The 16,953-nt window shown below is 44.7% G+C and overlaps 1 protein-coding gene across 5 annotated transcripts in view; it reads left to right on the top strand.

Moving 5' to 3' along the window:
* IQSEC2 (IQ motif and Sec7 domain ArfGEF 2) overlaps positions 1–16,953 on the top strand; it is a 440,728-nt gene that overhangs the window by 319,233 nt on the left and 104,542 nt on the right. Inside the window, exon 1 of one of the 5 annotated variants that reach the window (XM_073600382.1) lies at positions 15,536–15,704. The exons of the other annotated variants lie outside the window; for them this stretch is intronic. Coding sequence (XP_073456483.1) covers positions 15,625–15,704 — 80 coding nt within the window. The 5' untranslated portion in view covers positions 15,536–15,624. Of the gene's footprint in view, positions 1–15,535; positions 15,705–16,953 lie in introns of those variants that run through there. 5 annotated transcript variants of the gene reach the window in all.

Genomic DNA, 16,953 nt, shown 5'->3' with positions numbered 1-16,953 from the left:
TAAGTCTGACTTTTTTTTTAATTTAAAAAAAAACATTTTTTGACTTTAAAGTATAAGTTCACCTTTACAGAAAATCTGTAAGTGAACTTCCACTGACCCCCTCCCCATACCCCCATACCCTCGGCCCCGCAGTACCTGAGGCCGGCAATCACCTGCTATGACATATCGGGTCACCGCTTTACCAGTCTGGGGATTTGAAATCTCCGCGGCTTTCTCTCCTCTTCTCCCCCACTGACGGGACACGTGACATCGCCGTCCAATTAGAATGCCTCCTATACGTACCTTTACGAGGTACATTTAGGAAATTAAGCTGCAGGGATTTCAAATCCCCGGATTGGTGAAGCGGCGACCCAATGTCTTCATAGCGGGTGATCGCTGGCCTCAGGTACAGCGGGACCGGGGGGGATCGGGAGGGGGTCCAGTGTAAGTTCACCTTACCCTTTAATATCATTTTAGTTTCAATGGTTTTTATTTCAAGTTTTCAAATTTTCCACAGTAAAATAGAAGTACAAAATATGTAAACAGTTTCGCAGTGATATTTGTAACATCACATTTTAAGGCAAATATAAACTTTCTATGATATGGTGCTGACATATTACCATCCGAGTTGTAATTAATATTATTGTTGCTACATTCGTGTTACTCTAGTGGGGTCTGTATCTAGTAAGACAAGGAAAAGGAGGCGCCTCTGGGTGCAGACTTTTAAAACAATTTATTAAAAAACAGCAACAGCTGGTAATACACTCACATTTGAGTAGAAAGTATCAAGCATTAAACATGTCCCAGGGCAATCCAAGGGATCCGTGGAGTCATCTCTCGGCTGGTAGGTGTTGAATAGCTCTGGGCAGTCTAAGAACGCTGGATGTGGACGGCCGAGACACACATCCGGAGACCGGCACCAAAGAGAGGCTTGGTTAGCAGCCGATCCAGACACGGGATGATGACGTCACACGATGTGCGACGCGTTTCCTTTGAGCTTGACAAAGGAGCGCCGCCGTCACACCACTCACGTCGTGCCAGCTCAGGAAACGCGTCGCACATCGTGTGACGTCATCATCCCGTGTCTGGATCGGCTGCTAACCAAGCCTCTCTTTGGTGCCTGTCTCCGGATGTGTGTCTCGGCCGTCCACATCCAGCGTTCTTAGACTGCCCAGAGCTATTCAACACCTACCAGCCGAGAGATGACTCCACGGATCCCTTGGATTGCCCTGGGACATGTTTAATGCTTGATACTTTCTACTCAACTGTGAGTGTATTACCAGCTGTTGCTGTTTTTTAATAAATTGTTTTAAAAGTCTGCACCCAGAGGCGCCTCCTTTTCCTTGTCTTACAGTGCATTGGGATAATGGCTTTCACCCCCTTCGGAAGGCTGCCCTGAATGTGGATTCTACACATTACCCCTGCCTCTTCCACCTGCAGTTCTCATCACGGACTTACCCTCCACTTATTACTATTATGAACTGTTAACCCTTTCATTTATTATTTTTTATGTGCATCATTGTATTATTGGTTTTTTGCTGTCCATCATTGCGCCGAATACTTGTTATATGGGTCTGTATCTAGGCTGAATTAACATTTTTAGATTTCGGCAAGATGACCCACATTATTTTGTCAGCCCAATTAGGGGTACCAAAGAGGAAAGTTGTACCCAAGGAGAAGTAGTTGAAAAGAAAGGAAGCTATAAAGAGTTAGAAATTTAGAAAGTGACCCCCAGTCCACGACTTCCGCCCCCACCGGTCCCCCGATCCATCACACCAGTGATGGTGAACCTTGGCACCCCAGATGTTTTGGAACTACATTTCCTATGATGCTCCATTACACTGCAGAGTGCATGAGTATCATGGGAAATGTAGTTCCAAAACATCAGGGGTGCCAAGGTTCGCCATCACTGCCCTACACCAATACAGCCCCAGAGCCCCCGTTAAGTACTGGATCCAGGGACTCCATATCTTTGCAAACTGATGCATTTTATCATTTAAAGTTGCAGTCATTCGTTCGTTGAGCATGATCCAGGAGAATTTCCTTTAATATCATTTTAAGGCCCCTTTCACATGTCGCAGACTCCGCCAGCTCAGCGGGAGATCGCTTCGTTGATCCCCGCTGAGCCGGTGGATGACTGGTTTGTGTCTCCGCTCACTGTGCAGGGACGGACCTGTCAGAGCTTCGCTGTCCTCTATGGGAGATCGGACGGGAACGGATCTGCCTGTCCGTTTTCATTCGATCCCATTCGCAGGACGGTCTGTTTTGAGCGGATCTTATTGGATTGGATGGCAGGTGGGTGTCAGGAGCGATGCTGGGGGGACCTGAGAAGAGGAGGATCAGGGCTGCGCTGTTCAAAACCGTTGCAAAGCGTAGGTAGGTATAATATGTCTGTTTTTTTTGTTTTTTACCTGTAGAATCACTTTAACCTTACATTGAAGCACTAACTGTACTTTTATAATGCGTTTAGCAAGCTGTTGCATGCTGTCAGCCTGGGGTTCACAGACATTTAGGTAATGTCTGCTGAATGTGAATGAAGATGTGTAAGTAGTCTTATTTTTTTTCCCCTTTTTATACAGAGAGAGCTGATCTCCTGACCTTGTATGAAGGTTATGTAATGCAGCCAGTTTAGATGCAAATCGTTCTTAGCACATTTCTTCTCTTAATACTGTTGATTCTATTTAAGATCTTTTTAAGATGTTTTTTCGGAAGCCTGAGCGCAGATTTTGTTGGCTCAATGCACTTTTATCCGACGTTCGGAACTAGGAACTGATGTCATGCTTGATCTGACATGCCTCACAGCAACAGCTTGTCATGTCAGCCCGGAATATCCTCCCTGCCTCTTACCTCACTGCCGATAATGTTTACATTCTGATGTGATGTGTCGCCTTTACTTATGTATTTCTGGCATTTTGTTAACCCATGTACTTTGTGCTATTTATAGCTGATTGCTTGAGTTATTGCGCCAATCACCCAAAGGAATTCGGGCAGAATCGCATTCTCTCTGTGCAGGATGTGACACTCTGTATCTTGCTCATTCCTCTCCACTGATTCTTGTCTATGATCATATTTACTCATAACAACCACTGTACACACAGTCCGAACTAGTACTGTGTGCTAGAGATTAGGATTCTCCATCCTGGGTGAATGAAGAAGAACATCCCTCATTTCCTGGGGTCCCGGGATGAGGGTGTCGCTATGATCTTGAGCGTCTGAAACTGGTTAGTAGTACATATGTTGAAAGGTTACACTACAATTGTAGAATAAATAGATGTATTCACTGTCTGACCTTAAGGCCTCATGCACACTGGACGTTTGCTAACTCTCCTAGACTCCTTTCCTTCTGGAGTTTTGGCAGAAAGAAAACGCTTGGCGCTTGTAAACTCATGTAACGCATTTAGGCGCATCAGTTGCTTGGGTGTTATTTTAATTTCAATGGTGAGAATAAATAATTATTCTGCCCAGTGAAATGAATTGACGCTCAAGCGCTAAACGGTGGGTTTTTGGAGCATAAAGCGTTTTTTTCTGCTAAAACTCCTCTCAACGTCTGTGTGCATGGACATGCAGGAGCGTTTACAGGCAGGGAAGAAAAAAAAAACGCCAAACGCTCCTAGGAGCAGCAGAAAAACCACCCAGTGTACATGAGTACTCATCAGTCTAACCAAAGCCAGTGTGGACGGTGAAGATGTTTTCTTACATCGGTGAAGAACCAGAGGATTAAAGCAACTCTGACTCTGCATGGAGGCTACCATTGGTGACCTCTCCTTTGAGTCCAGCTGTCATGCTAATGCTTTTGGTTTTAATGCTTTGAGTCTCAGATCTTAAAATTATTATAGAGATAAGGAATTCTGAATGGTTGTCCTGAGTGTGTGACTTAAAAGTATTGAAGCCAGAGACTAACATTTTCAAAAAAAAGTGGGCCAACAATAGCTGCCTTCATAATTGTCCTATGATAGTGAGTCATTTTAAAGGATTAGTGCTCTTTTTAAAAGTTAGTGGTTATAAAATAGCTGTTCTATTATCTTATAAGTTATCGGTTTGTCTGTACGAGTCCCACAGCAGTAGATACTTCCTGCAGCTCCATAACTACTCTCTTGTGTCCAGCCCTAGCCTCAAGGTAGACGAGGGGGGTGGAGTCTGTTTTATATTTGACATTGTGTACCGTAAGGTATCCTGACTTAGGCAGGCCATAACTGATTCAATTTCCCCATAAATTGACTCGATTCGGTCAGTGTTGATGGGGAAAGGTCTCCTGAAGAACTCCCAAGCAGGAGAACACACTGGGTATTGCTAACGACTAAAGCCACTGGCAATAATCACATGCTAGATATCTGACATGCTGGTTGTAACCAAGTGGATTCATGGATAGACTTGAGTACAATCAACCTGCTCATAGAAGGTTCAAATCTCAACCAGTGCTGAACCAGCTGAGATTTGAACCATCTATGGCCAGTTTTGAAGTGGATGTAAACCCTCACATATACTCAGTGAATTGACTATCCTCAGGCATTACACAGAGATGAAACAAATCCTCCTACATAAGTTTTACATGTATATCTGCTGTCTTCAGGTTGCTATATTCTTTAGAATGTGCACATTGTGTTAGAAATTTTCCCTTCAGCACTGGGAGTGTAGTCTTGGCATACACTGTATGACAGCTGATTGGAGGGAAGGCACCCCCCCCCACATAGGCAGAGGAAGGAAGTTATGTGCTGTGAATAGACCAGCTCTCTGCTAATCTATTTATAGCACCCACCCGACACAAATTTCAGGCTGGTTTTAACGCAGTTGTCAGAGAACTTTGTCAGAAGTTATCAGGCTGATAACAGAAGAACGAAGCAGCAGAAAGACACTGGACTTAGGGCTTTGGAGAGAAATAAGTAAACACTGCAGATATATGTGCCTAGGTCAAATTTCATGAATTGGGTTTACATCCACTTTAACGCTCCACTCTAGGAATTGTTTGTATTACATATTATTTACATTGGTCCAGCTTGTCCAAGCCTGGTGGACCGGTAGGAGAAGCTGGAAATCACTATTACTTGTACTACTTTAGTGCTATAACACTGATAGGTTCTTCTAGGTCCTGCTCAGGTTCTATGTGATCGGTTGCACACTGATCACAGGCGGTTATTTGCTTGGCACCGCCATCATTCATAGAATGCCTTGTATTTTTTCCAGTGAAATACAAGGCATTCTCTGATTGGACGAAGTGGAGAATGTTACAGAAAAGCCCTCCTTTTCACCTCCCCCATTCAGAGAATGCTTTGTGTTCTTTGAAAAGTTTGAGTGGACCTTAGTGGGCAGAGTGCAGTCTGTCACGTAGAACCTGAGCTGCACCTGGAAGATCAGCTCTTGGTTTAGTAGTTCTGACTACGACAATGATTTCCAGCTTCCGCACAGTCCATCAGGTATCAGTAATGCATACTTCCATTGTGCCAAGCTGGACAAATAATTTCTGATTCCAAATAAGTTCAGCTTTGTGTGCACACTTGTGTGGAAGTTCCCTAAAATTGTTCATCAGAACATTTGATCTTGCAATCATTGAGCCAACTAGTTTTGTTCAAAAGCCCTAAAAATGTTGTTCTTTGGTTTGTAGAACATGCGCATTACAATATGTACCATGTCCAAATCTAGAATATACCTCTTTCAAGAAAAAAGTCTAACCTGCTTTTTCACATTTTCTCATTATTACAATCCAAAATTACTCCACTAACCATTAGAAAATCAAACCTTCAAAAAATGATCATTTTCAACTGAAATTCTACAACTTTATTGCCAGATTTAGGATTTAGTCCCTGGTAACTTACAAGGTGGATGCTTCCTGATCAGTCACTAAGGTTCCTGCATGTAGATCGATCTTAGGATACTGGGGGAATGCAGACCTGAAGTAGGTGTTTGGTTTTTTTAGGAGTTGTATGTGCAGGTGCATTGTGTTCCTTGTTCTGTGGAAGATAGTTATGAGGAAAGATTAGCTGCCCTAAATGTATTCTCTCTTGAGAAGAGGAGCTATGGGGGGGGTGTATATGATCAACATGTGTAAGTACATAAGTGGTCCATATAGTGAATATGGTGTAGAATTCCATTAAAGCTCATCACAGAGGACAAGAGGAAACTACATCTGGAGGAAAAGAGGTTCACCCTCAAAATACAGAAAGGCTTCTTCACAGTTAGAGCTGTGAAAATGTGGAATAAACTCCCTTAAGATCTAGTTCTGGCCAGCTCAGTAGATTAAAAAAAAAAAAAAAAAAATGGATTCTTTCCTAAATGCTCAAAATATAATGATACTAATATTTAGGCCTCATGCACACTGGTTTATTGTAAACGCAGTTTTAGCAGAGTTTAGCAGTGTTTGGACATTCGCAGAATTTTCATTTATTCTGGCTATTGAAATTAATAAATGCTGAAGTGCTAAATGCGCAATTTCGACGTGTTTAGCAGCATCGATCGTTTTTTCGTTTTTTGCTGCTCCTGGACGCACTGGCAGTGGGTTCTTTCTTCTGCCACTAACACCACTAAAAGCCAGTGGGAGAGATTTACTAAAAGTTCAGCAAGCAAAATCTGGTGCAGCTCTGTACAGAAACCAATCAGCTTCCTTGTTTTATTGTCAGAGTTTAATTGATCAAGCTGAACTTAGAAGTTGATTGGCTACCAGGCACAGCTGCACCAGTTTCTGAGTGCTCCAGTTTAATAAATCTCCCCCTATGTGTGCATGGACCCATAGGCTAACATGCAGGGTAGTTTAGAGGCAGGAAAAAAGAACATCTAATGCCTAGGGTTGCCACCTCATCCCTTTTAAACCCAAACACATATGAATTACACAGGTTCTGAGGCTAATCTAATGCAGATAACGCACCAAGTGCGTTTAATTACCATCTTATTCAGTCACAGAACATGTGTAATTAATGTTTTTGGGTTTAAAGCGGTAGTAAAGTCATTTTTTTTTACTTTTACCTACAGGAAAGTCTATAATAAGGCTTACCTGTAGGTAAAAAGAATATCTCCTAAACTGTACAGGTTTTGAGATATTCCCCTCCACTCGTGTGTACGGGGCATTAGGCTTCATGAACACTTGGCCATGATTTACCACGGCCACGGGCTTTGCCACATTTTGCGGTTTCCCGCGGGCAGCAATCAAAACGTTCCTATCCCGATCTAGATTCTTCCACGTTCAGGAGAGGGAGGTTGAAACCACAGCTCCTAAACAATACTAAAAGCCTACGTGTACATGGACACATAAGGGCTTATTTACTAAAGCTGGAGAGTGAAGATAGAAACCAATCAGCTTCCAGGTTTTATTGCCAAAGCTTAATTGAACAAGCTGAGGTTAGAAGCTGATTGGTTTCTCCGCAGAAGTGAGACTGATTTTGCACTCTCCAGCTTTAGTAAATAAATGCCATTGGCGTTTATGGAGTTGAGTTTAGGAGCTTTGGCAAAAAAAACCCACCAAAAGCTCCTAAACTCAAGTTTAGGAGCTGTAGTGTACATGCAGCCTAATAGATGACGTTAATCTAGGAAATATTTGATTGTCTCTTGGGGGATCAGGAAGGATTCCCCCCCCACTGGAGTAAATTGAACCATTGGGGGGGTTTTTTTTTGCGTTCCTCTGGATCAGCTGTGGGTACAGGATAGTGTATATGGAGGTTTTCGTTTTTTCTATTTCTATTTTTGGGGGGAGTTGACCAACCAGATGGCCTTGCCTTTTTTTTTTTTTTTTTTTAACCAGATTAGCTATGTAACAACTACCAGCGCAAACCTTTGTACAGTCACCTTGTGAAATTGCTGTCTATGGGTGGCTGTACACATCAGATGTGGGTCCCAGGGAAGTTTTTCTTCGGGTTCTGGATGCTTATGCCCTTTGCAGTCATGTGCTTGAGTGCTAACACTTTTGGTGGTTAAAAAGTACATTTTTTTGAGGCTTATAATAATAAACCAAGACTGGAAACAACCAAGGGGGAAAGAGGGGCACAGGAATTTGGTTCCAGATAAGGAACAGTCCCTTCAAATGAGGGACATTTCAGCACTAATGAGATACAGTTGCAATCAGGATATTATTGCACAGATCCTTCAGATGGGGGTAGATTATTTAGTGACACAGGGAAGTGCTATAACACAATGGTACTTTGTTCCAGCACAAGTTTTGGAAGAGTTGTATCATTGTGACGGCTGTGTCCACGTGCAGGCAGCTGAGTGTCACGTTGTGCTTCTCTTGGAGTCGGTGAGTTGTCGAAGCCTTGAGCTGCTATGACACATCCTGTCCTCACACGGCACACACTGTCTGTAGCTGTCATGAAGATTGTACAGATCTCATCCTCTCCGTTTTCTAGTTCGGCTCAGTTCACAGATGAAATTATTTTTTTTCCACAAAGGTTTTTATTGGGTTTTTAAAGGAATTTACACAGAAACAGGGATAAGCCTCAGTTCACACTAGACATGTGCAATTTGATTCGTTACGAATTTGTTTTCAGACAAAATTAGACATGTTTGTTCATTCTGAAGCATCCGAATGATCGAAAGACTCTTGACGAATGCATACGAAAACGAATGGTCGGAACGAAAATCCGAAAGTACGAAAAACGATTCAACCTACGAGTTTAACTGCTTCAGATCTGCGCTATAGCTGAATGACGGCCACAGCATGGATCTGCTTTGCCGGGAGTACGTCTGTTGACCTCCTCCCCTTTGCAGGCTCGCCGCGCCCCCCCTGAAGGACGCGCGCGACACGCACTGTGATCACCCGAGTCAATGAGACCAATGACAGCTGATCACATGATGTAAACAGAAGTTCGGTAATCTTTTCTTTTCTTTGTTTTTTCTCACGCTAACAGCGTGAGAAGAAAAAAAGCCGATCACGGGCTTCTGTTTGAAGGAACATCAGTCCCGAATGTGCCCACTAGTACTGCCTGCCAGTGCCACAAATCAGTGCCCACAGTACAAAAGTGCCAGCAATCAGTACCACCTATCAGTGCCCACAAGTGCCACCTATCAGTGCCCACCAGTGGTGCCTCATCCGTGCCACCTAGCAGTGCCACCTATCAGTGCCCACAAGTGCCACCTATCAGTGCCCACCAGTGGTGCCTCATCAGTGCCACCTAGCAGTGCTGCCTATCAGTGCCCATCAGTGCCACCTATCAGTGCCCACAAGTGCCACCTATCAGTGCCCACCAGTGGTGCCTCATCAGTGCCACCTAGCAGTGCTGCCTATCAGTGCCCATCAGTGCCACCTATCAGTGCCCACAAGTGCCACCTATCAGTGCCCACCAGTGGTGCCTCATCAGTGCCACCTAGCAGTGCTGCCTATCAGTGCTCATCAGTGCCACCTATCAGTGCCCACAAGTGCCACCTATCAGTGCCCACCAGTGGTGCCTCATCAGTGCCACCTAGCAGTGCTGCCTATCAGTGCCAGCTATCAGTGCCTCCTATCAATGCCCTTCAGTGCCACCTCATCAGTGCCCATCAGTGTCGCCTTATCACTGCCCATCAATGCAGCCTATCAGTGCCCATCAGTGCAGCCTCACCAGTGTACATCAATGAAGGAGAAAAATTACCTGTTTGCAAAATTTATTAACAAAATATAAAACGGTTTTGTATTTTTTTTTTTTTTTTTTTTTTTAATTCAGTCTTTTTTAATTTTAACAAAAAATAAAAAACCACCAAAAGAAAGCTCTATTTGTGGGAAAAAAAATGATAAAAATTTCGTTTGGGTACAGTGTTGTATGACCGCGCAATTGTCATTCGAAGTGCGTCAGCGCTAAAAGCTGAAAATTGGTCTGGGCAGGAGGGGGGTTTAGGTGCCCAGTAAGCAAGTGGTTAATGAAACGATTACATTCAGATAATTTTGTTTTTCGAATTTTCTATTTTAGTTAAATTCATTTAACTAAATTAAATTAATTTAAATGATTAACGATTATTATAGTTTTTGTTTAGGGTGGCACAGTGGTGCAGTGGATAGCACTCTCGCCTAGCAGTAAAAAGGGTCGCTGGTTCGAATCCCGACCACGACACTACCTGCCTGGAGTTTGCATGTTCTCCTTGTGCCTGCGTGGGTTTCCTCCGGGTACTCCGGTTTCCTCCCACACACCAAAGACATGCTGGTAGGTTAATTGGCTTCTGTCCAAAAAAAAAAAAAAAAAAAACTGGCCCTAGTATATGAATGCGAGGACCTTGGATTGTGGGCTCCTTGAGGGTAGGGACTGATGTGAGGGTGTACTCACTCAGGTTGAACTGGATGGACTTTATTCCATTATTTATGGTGTCTTTATTCAACCTTATAACTATGTAATTATGTTATTTGTTATTCTAAACTATTAAATTATAGGTAAAAAAGCTGAAGTCAGTAATTCTTCTATTCAGGTCTCTGCACCATAGCAGCTAATTTTGTGATAGATTAGATTTTCATTATTACTGGAATTTCCTTTCAAATTTGGCTAAAGTAACTATTAGTGAAAGTAACGAATACAAATGCATCCAAAGTTACGAATTATCCGAAGTATTGAATGCCGCATCTAAACGAATGGAACAGAACGAATAGGAATGCATCTGAAGTTTCAAATGATCCGAAGTAACGAATGGCGATCATAACGAATGAGCCGATAAATGCAAAAAACAAAACAAAAAAAAGAAAACGAATGAAATGAAAACTAAACGAAACAAATTTTTGGTAGACAGTCTAGTTCACACTATGAACTCCATCGGATTCCCATGCAATTTACATGTGATTGAGTGCCGTGTGCGATTTGAGCCCAATCATTTTGCTGGAGCTGCACTGCAGCCAGTCGTTTTGTACCATGCGATCCGCTGCAGGCAGATACACTGCGTTTATGACTTGCTTTTGGGGTGTATTTACACCTGCAGCAGATCGCTAGGGAAGTGCAATTGGAATGTGGTGTGGCAAACGTGCACGGATCACAGCGTTTCCTGCATACCACATTTAGTGAGAACCTACAGAAATGTACAGTTACAAATAAGTCTTGAGAAATTCAAAATTATGAATTAACCCCATTGTGGGTGTCAGTGGGAGGAATAGTGCCCCATTGTGGGTGTCAGTGGGAGGAATAGTGCCCCATTGTGGGTGTCAGTGGGAGGAATAGTGCCCCATTGTTGGTGTCAGTGTGAGGAATAGTGCCCTATTGTGGGTGTCAGCGGGAGGAATAGTGCCCCATTGTTGGTGTCAGTGTGAGGAATAGTGCCCTATTGTGGGTGTCAGCGGGAGGAATAGTGCCCCATTGTCGGTGTCAGCGGGAGGAATAGTGCCAAATTGTTGGTGTCAGTGGGAGGAATAGTGCCCCATTGTGGGTGTCAGTGGGGGGAATAGTGCCCCATTGTGGGTGTCAGTGGGAGGAATAGTGCCCCATTGTGGGTGTCAGTGGGGGGAATAGTGCCCCATTGTTGGTGTCAGTGGGAGGAATAGTGCCCCATTGTGGGTGTCAGTGGGAGGAATAGTGCCCCATTGTTGGTGTCAGTGGGAGGAATAGTGCCCCATTGTGGGTGTCAGCGGGAGGAATAGTGCCCCATTGTTGGTGTCAGTGGGAGGAATAGTGCCCCATTGTTGGTGTCAGTGGGAGGAATAGTGCCCCATTGTGGGTGTCAGTGGGAGGAATAGTGCCCCATTGTTGGTGTCAGTGGGAGGAATAGTGCCCCATTGTGGGTGTCAATGGGGGGAATAGTGCCCCATTGTTGGTGTCAGTGGGGGGAATAGTGCCCCATTGTTGGTGTTAGTGGGAGGAATAGTGCCAAATTGTTGGTGTCAGTGGGAGGAATAGTGCCCCATTGTGGGTGTCAGTGGGGGGAATAGTGCCCCATTGTGGGTGTCAGTGGATGAATAGTGCCCCATTGTTGGTGTCAGTGGGGGGAATAGTGCCCTATTGTGGGTGTCAGTGGGGGGAATAGTGCCTCATTGTTGGTGTCAGTGGATGAATAGTGCCCCATTGTTGGTGTCAGTGGGGGGAATAGTGCCTCATTGTTGGTGTCAGTGGGAGGAATAGTGCCCCATTGTGGGTGTCAGTGGGGGGAATAGTGCCCCATTGTGGGTGTCAGTGGATGAATAGTGCCCCATTGTTGGTGTCAGTGGGGGGAATAGTGCCCTATTGTGGGTGTCAGTGGGGGGAATAGTGCCCTATTGTGGGTGTCAGTGGGGGGAATAGTGCCCTATTGTGGGTGTCAGTGGGGGGAATAGTGCCCTATTGTGGGTGTCAGTGGGGGGAATAGTGCCTCATTGTTGGTGTCAGTGGATGAATAGTGCCCCATTGTTGGTGTCAGTGGGGGGAATAGTGCCCCATTGTTGGTGTCAGTGGATGAATAGTGCCCCATTGTTGGTGTCAGTGGGGGGAATAGTGCCCCATTGTTGGTGTCAGTGGGAGGAATAGTGCCCCAAGGGCTGGATAAAGGCAGGGAAAGGGCCACAGTTTGGAGACCACTAGAATAGAGTAAGGGAGGGTTATAACCACCCCGTCAGTTTTTTTTTTGTGGAGATTGTGGAGATTTCATCGTCCTTTCCTGTCCCATAGCCAAAGCAGGAAGTGAGGAGAAATCCCTCCAAAGTGAGGTAATCCCAGTGTACCCATCAGATTTCCCCTCTATTACTGGTCTGATGTCACATCAAAATTTGAGATTTTTTTCCCTGTAGACAGGATGAATAGAGAGGGTGAATTTCCCTAACTGGGGCACAGACAGCAACAAAAACTGACAAGGGGCTCTAATGCCGCTGCACTACATCAAAACGTAAAAAAAATAAATAAAAAGTTTTGCCTGTAGTTACTTTAACCACTTGCTGACTGCCCGCCGTCGATTGACGGTGGCAGAATGGCACTCCTGTGCAAATTGCCGTAGCTGTACGGCGGGCACTTTAAGGAGTATAGGGGGCACGTGCTGCCGAGTCCCTAAGGAGCCGATGTGCGTCCCCGGTGGCCACGATGTCTGCCGGGCACCTGCAATCGCTCCTGACAGAGCAGGAATCTGTGTAAACACGCAAATCCACGTCCTGTCAGGGGAGAGGAGACCGATCGTATGTTCCTATTATATAGTCCCATCCCCCCCACAGTTAGAACACACAGTGAGGGAACACATTTAACCCCTTGATCGCCCCCTAGTATTAACCCCTTCCCTGCCAGTGACATTTATACAGTAACCAGTGCATTTTTATAGCACTGATCGCTGTATAAATGTTGATGGTCCCAAAAAAGTGTCAAAAGTGTCCGATCTGTCTGCTGCAATGTCGCAGTCTTGATTAAAAATCGCCAATACTAGTAAAACATCTTTAAAAAAATGCCATAAATCTATCCCTTATTTTATAGACACTATAACTTTTGCGCAAACCAATCAATATACGCTTATTGCGATTTTTTTTTTTTTTTTTTTTACCAAAAATATGTAGAAGAATACATATCGGCCTAAACTGATGAAGAAATTAGTTTTTGTTTTTACATTTGGGATATTTATTATAGCAAAAAGTAAAAAATATTGTGTTTTTTTTTATTTTTTATTTTTTTGTCGCTATTCTTTTGCTTATAGCCAAGAAATAAAAACCGCAGAGGTGATCAAATACCACCAAAAGAAAGCTCTACTTGTGGGAAAAAAAAGGACGTCAATTTTGTTTGAGTACAACGTTGCACAACCGCACAATTGTCAGTTAAAGCGACACAGTGCCATATGGCAAAAATGGCCTGGTCGGGAATGGGGTAAATCCTTCCGGGGCTGAAGTGGTTAAGGTGAGATTATAGTGGTCAAAAGAAGGAGTTTCCAGAGACATGATCACTATAGTATAAAGCTGACCATACACTAGTAGATTTTCAAATGAAATTAAAATTCACTAACAAAATTCTCCCAGTGTATGGCCAGATTACACAAGGTGATAATATCTCTTTAATGTGGACTCCCTTTGTACAATCCCCGACCCTAAGGCTTCATTCACATGGGGAGTATCAATGTGTACGCCTGTGCAAGGCCATGTTTACCCACATAGGGATGTGTTCCACGCAGGCAGCTCCCAGTTTGACATTTGTGCAGGTGCATGGTCCCCAATGCACTGTGAGTTTTTGGGACACGCACCTACACACGTCTAATTGGTGGTGAGTAGATACAAACGGAAATTGGGTAGAGGCAGAACGGGCTTTCCTGAAGAGATGAGACTTCAGGGATCCTCTAAGGGCTGACATAGTAGGAGATAACAGGAGAGATTGGGGTAGGGATTTCCAGAGGACTGTGGAGTAGGGCTGCCACATCATCCCTTTTAATCCAGGACACATATGAATTACACAGGTTCTGAGGCTGATTTAATGCAGATAAGGCACCAAGTGAGTTTAATTGCCACCTTAATCAGCCACAGAACCTGTGTAATTAATGTGTGTCCTGGATTAAAGGGATGATGTGGCAACCCTACTGTGGAGGCTCTGGTGAGATTGGGGTAGAAAGTTCCAGAGGACTGTGGAGGCTCTGGTGAGATTGGGGTAGGAAGTTTCAGAGGACCATGGAGGCTCTGGTGAGATTGGGGTAGGGAGTCCCAGAGGACTGTGGCGGCTCTGGTGAGATTGGGGGAGAGAGTTCCAGAGGACTGTGGAGGCTCTGGTGAGATTGGGGGAGAGAGTTCCAGAGGACTGTGGAGGCTCTGGTGAGATTGGGGTAGGGAGTTCCAGAGGACTGTGGAGGCTCTGGTGAGATTGGGGTAGGGAGTTCCAGAGGACTGTGGAGGCTCTGGTGAGATTGGGGTAGGGAGTCCCAGAGGACTGTGGCGGCTCTGGTGAGATTGGGGGAGAGAGTTCCAGAGGACTGTGGAGGCTCTGGTGAGATTGGGGTAGGAAGTTCCAGAGGACTGTGGAGGCTCTGGTGAGATTGGGGTAGGAAGTTCCAGAGGACTGTGGAGGCTCTGGTGAGATTGGGGTAGGGAGTTCCAGAGGACTGTGGAGGCTCTGGTGAGATTGGGGTAGGGAGTTCCAGAGGACTGTGGAGGCTCTGGTGAGATTGGGGTAGGGAGTTCCAGAGGACTGTGGAGGCTCTGGTGAGATTGGGGTAGCAAGTTTCAGAGGACTGTGGAGGCTCTCGTGAGATTGGGGTAGGGAGTTCCAGAGGACTGTGGAGGCCCTGGTGAAGTCCTGCATCTGCGCATGGCATTGTGAGGGGGCTAATAGAGCAGGAGGTCCTGGGAGACGCTCCTCAGAGTTCCCAGAAGGCTGCGGTGCATGGCATCACCCTTACCAAGGCTAGGAGCCAGCTTCTAAAGTAAGCTGGTTTATTTTTCCTTCTTTTTTTTTTTTAAGGTATCGCTAAGTGTTTTTGCTGTTTTTTCCTTGCTTTTGCGTGCAATGCCCCCTTCAAATATACCAGTTCAGTATTCAAGCATCCAGGGAAATTTGTTAAAATATTTGCAACAGTGTAGTGTATTCTTCCATTGTAGCCCATGAAGCTCCTTGACGACTTGTCTCCGTGGGTGTCTGGGCCCCCGTTTAGGTCTTGAAGAGGACTCTGCATGCTTGCACAGAGTATTTTGGGCAGGTGCACTCCCCTCCCCCTCCCCAGATTGTCTGCAGCTTTCACTCGGTCTCTGCTGGTGGCAATGTGACAGGCAGCAGGAGGGGAAAGCAGGGCAGGGCTGGAGAACAGGAAGAGCCGGCAGAGCCCACGGCACAAGTCTCACGCTCACATGGAGGAACTATGGTGGGGATTCTTGCTCTGCTCAATAGCTGTCAGTGCAGCTGTTATTACCTGTGGCTTTTCCTTCGTCGCCTTTCACGGTACAGTGTGATCCGGACCTCGGTCCGCAGTGTTTGACCTTCTATGTACTTTGTGTGATCAGTCTCTGTATTTCCCTATCCTGTCTTCATTTCCCAATGATCTTCAACTATCCAGTTCTTTCTGATATTGTCTATTATCTGTAGACCTCGGATCACCCGTTATCTGATCATTGTTTACTGTCTTTACCTGTCGGTACCCCACGCTAAACCCATTACCGCGTTCCTTAGACATGGACCTCTCATAGTGTTGTCCGCTCTTTCACCTGTTTCCTTCTATCCTTCATGTTGTGTTCACAGCCCTTTGCTTTCACTTTAAACTTAAGCTAGCCATACACCATACAATTTTCTTATTCAATTCTTGCTCAATAGCTGTCAGTGCAGCTGTGCAGCTGTTATTACCTGTGGCTTTTCCTTCGCCGCCTTTCACGGTACAGTGTAATCCGGACCTCGGTCCGCAGTGTTTGACCCTCTATGTACTTTGTGTGATCAGTCTCTGTATTTCCCTATCCTGTATTCATTTCCCAATGATCTTCCCCTATTGAGTTCTTTCTGGTATTGTCTATTGTCTGTAGACCTCGGCTCACCCCTTACCTGATCATTGTTTACTGTCTTTCCCTTTCGGCACCCCATGCTAAACCCATTACCGCGCTCCTTAGACATGGACCTCGCATAGTGTTGTCCGCTCTTTCACCTGTTTCCTTCTATCTGCTTCATGTTGTGTTCACAGCCCTTTGCTTTCACTTTAAACTTAAGCTGGACATACACCATACAATTTTCTTATTCAATTTTCTTTAGATTTACCTTCAACTATGTAGTAGAAGGGCCTGTCTGATTGCATACAAATTGAAAGTGTTTAGGTTTTGACCTCCTATTATATGTTTTTGGTAAATCTAAAGGAAAGTTGCACAAGAAAATGGTATAATGTATGGCCAGCCTTAGACTCCGGACATAATTGGAATTTAAATCTTGATGACTGCATGGCACACAGTCCACCCAAGTCACTTTTGCCCATGATCTGGGAACCCCTTTTTGTAATGCTGGAGATGTACTGTGCTTCCATACACACATACTGCAGGCTCCTTGGGATATTTCATATTCTAAAAAATGCTTGATGTTAAAAAAAACAAAATAAAAAACAAAAACAACATTAAAGTATACAATATGTATAGCCCAACTTTCTTTTTTTAGGTTTGCATAGAGAAAAGAAAGTTTTAAAGTACGTTTCCTCCTTTGCAACCTTCCCCCCATA

This window comes from Aquarana catesbeiana, linkage group LG09 (genome assembly GCF_042186555.1).
Source record: "Aquarana catesbeiana isolate 2022-GZ linkage group LG09, ASM4218655v1, whole genome shotgun sequence".
In the NCBI taxonomy this organism is placed as follows: Eukaryota; Metazoa; Chordata; class Amphibia; order Anura; family Ranidae; genus Aquarana; species Aquarana catesbeiana.
Note: the sequence above shows the minus strand (reverse complement) of the source record. Positions and strands in the feature narration are given on the sequence as shown.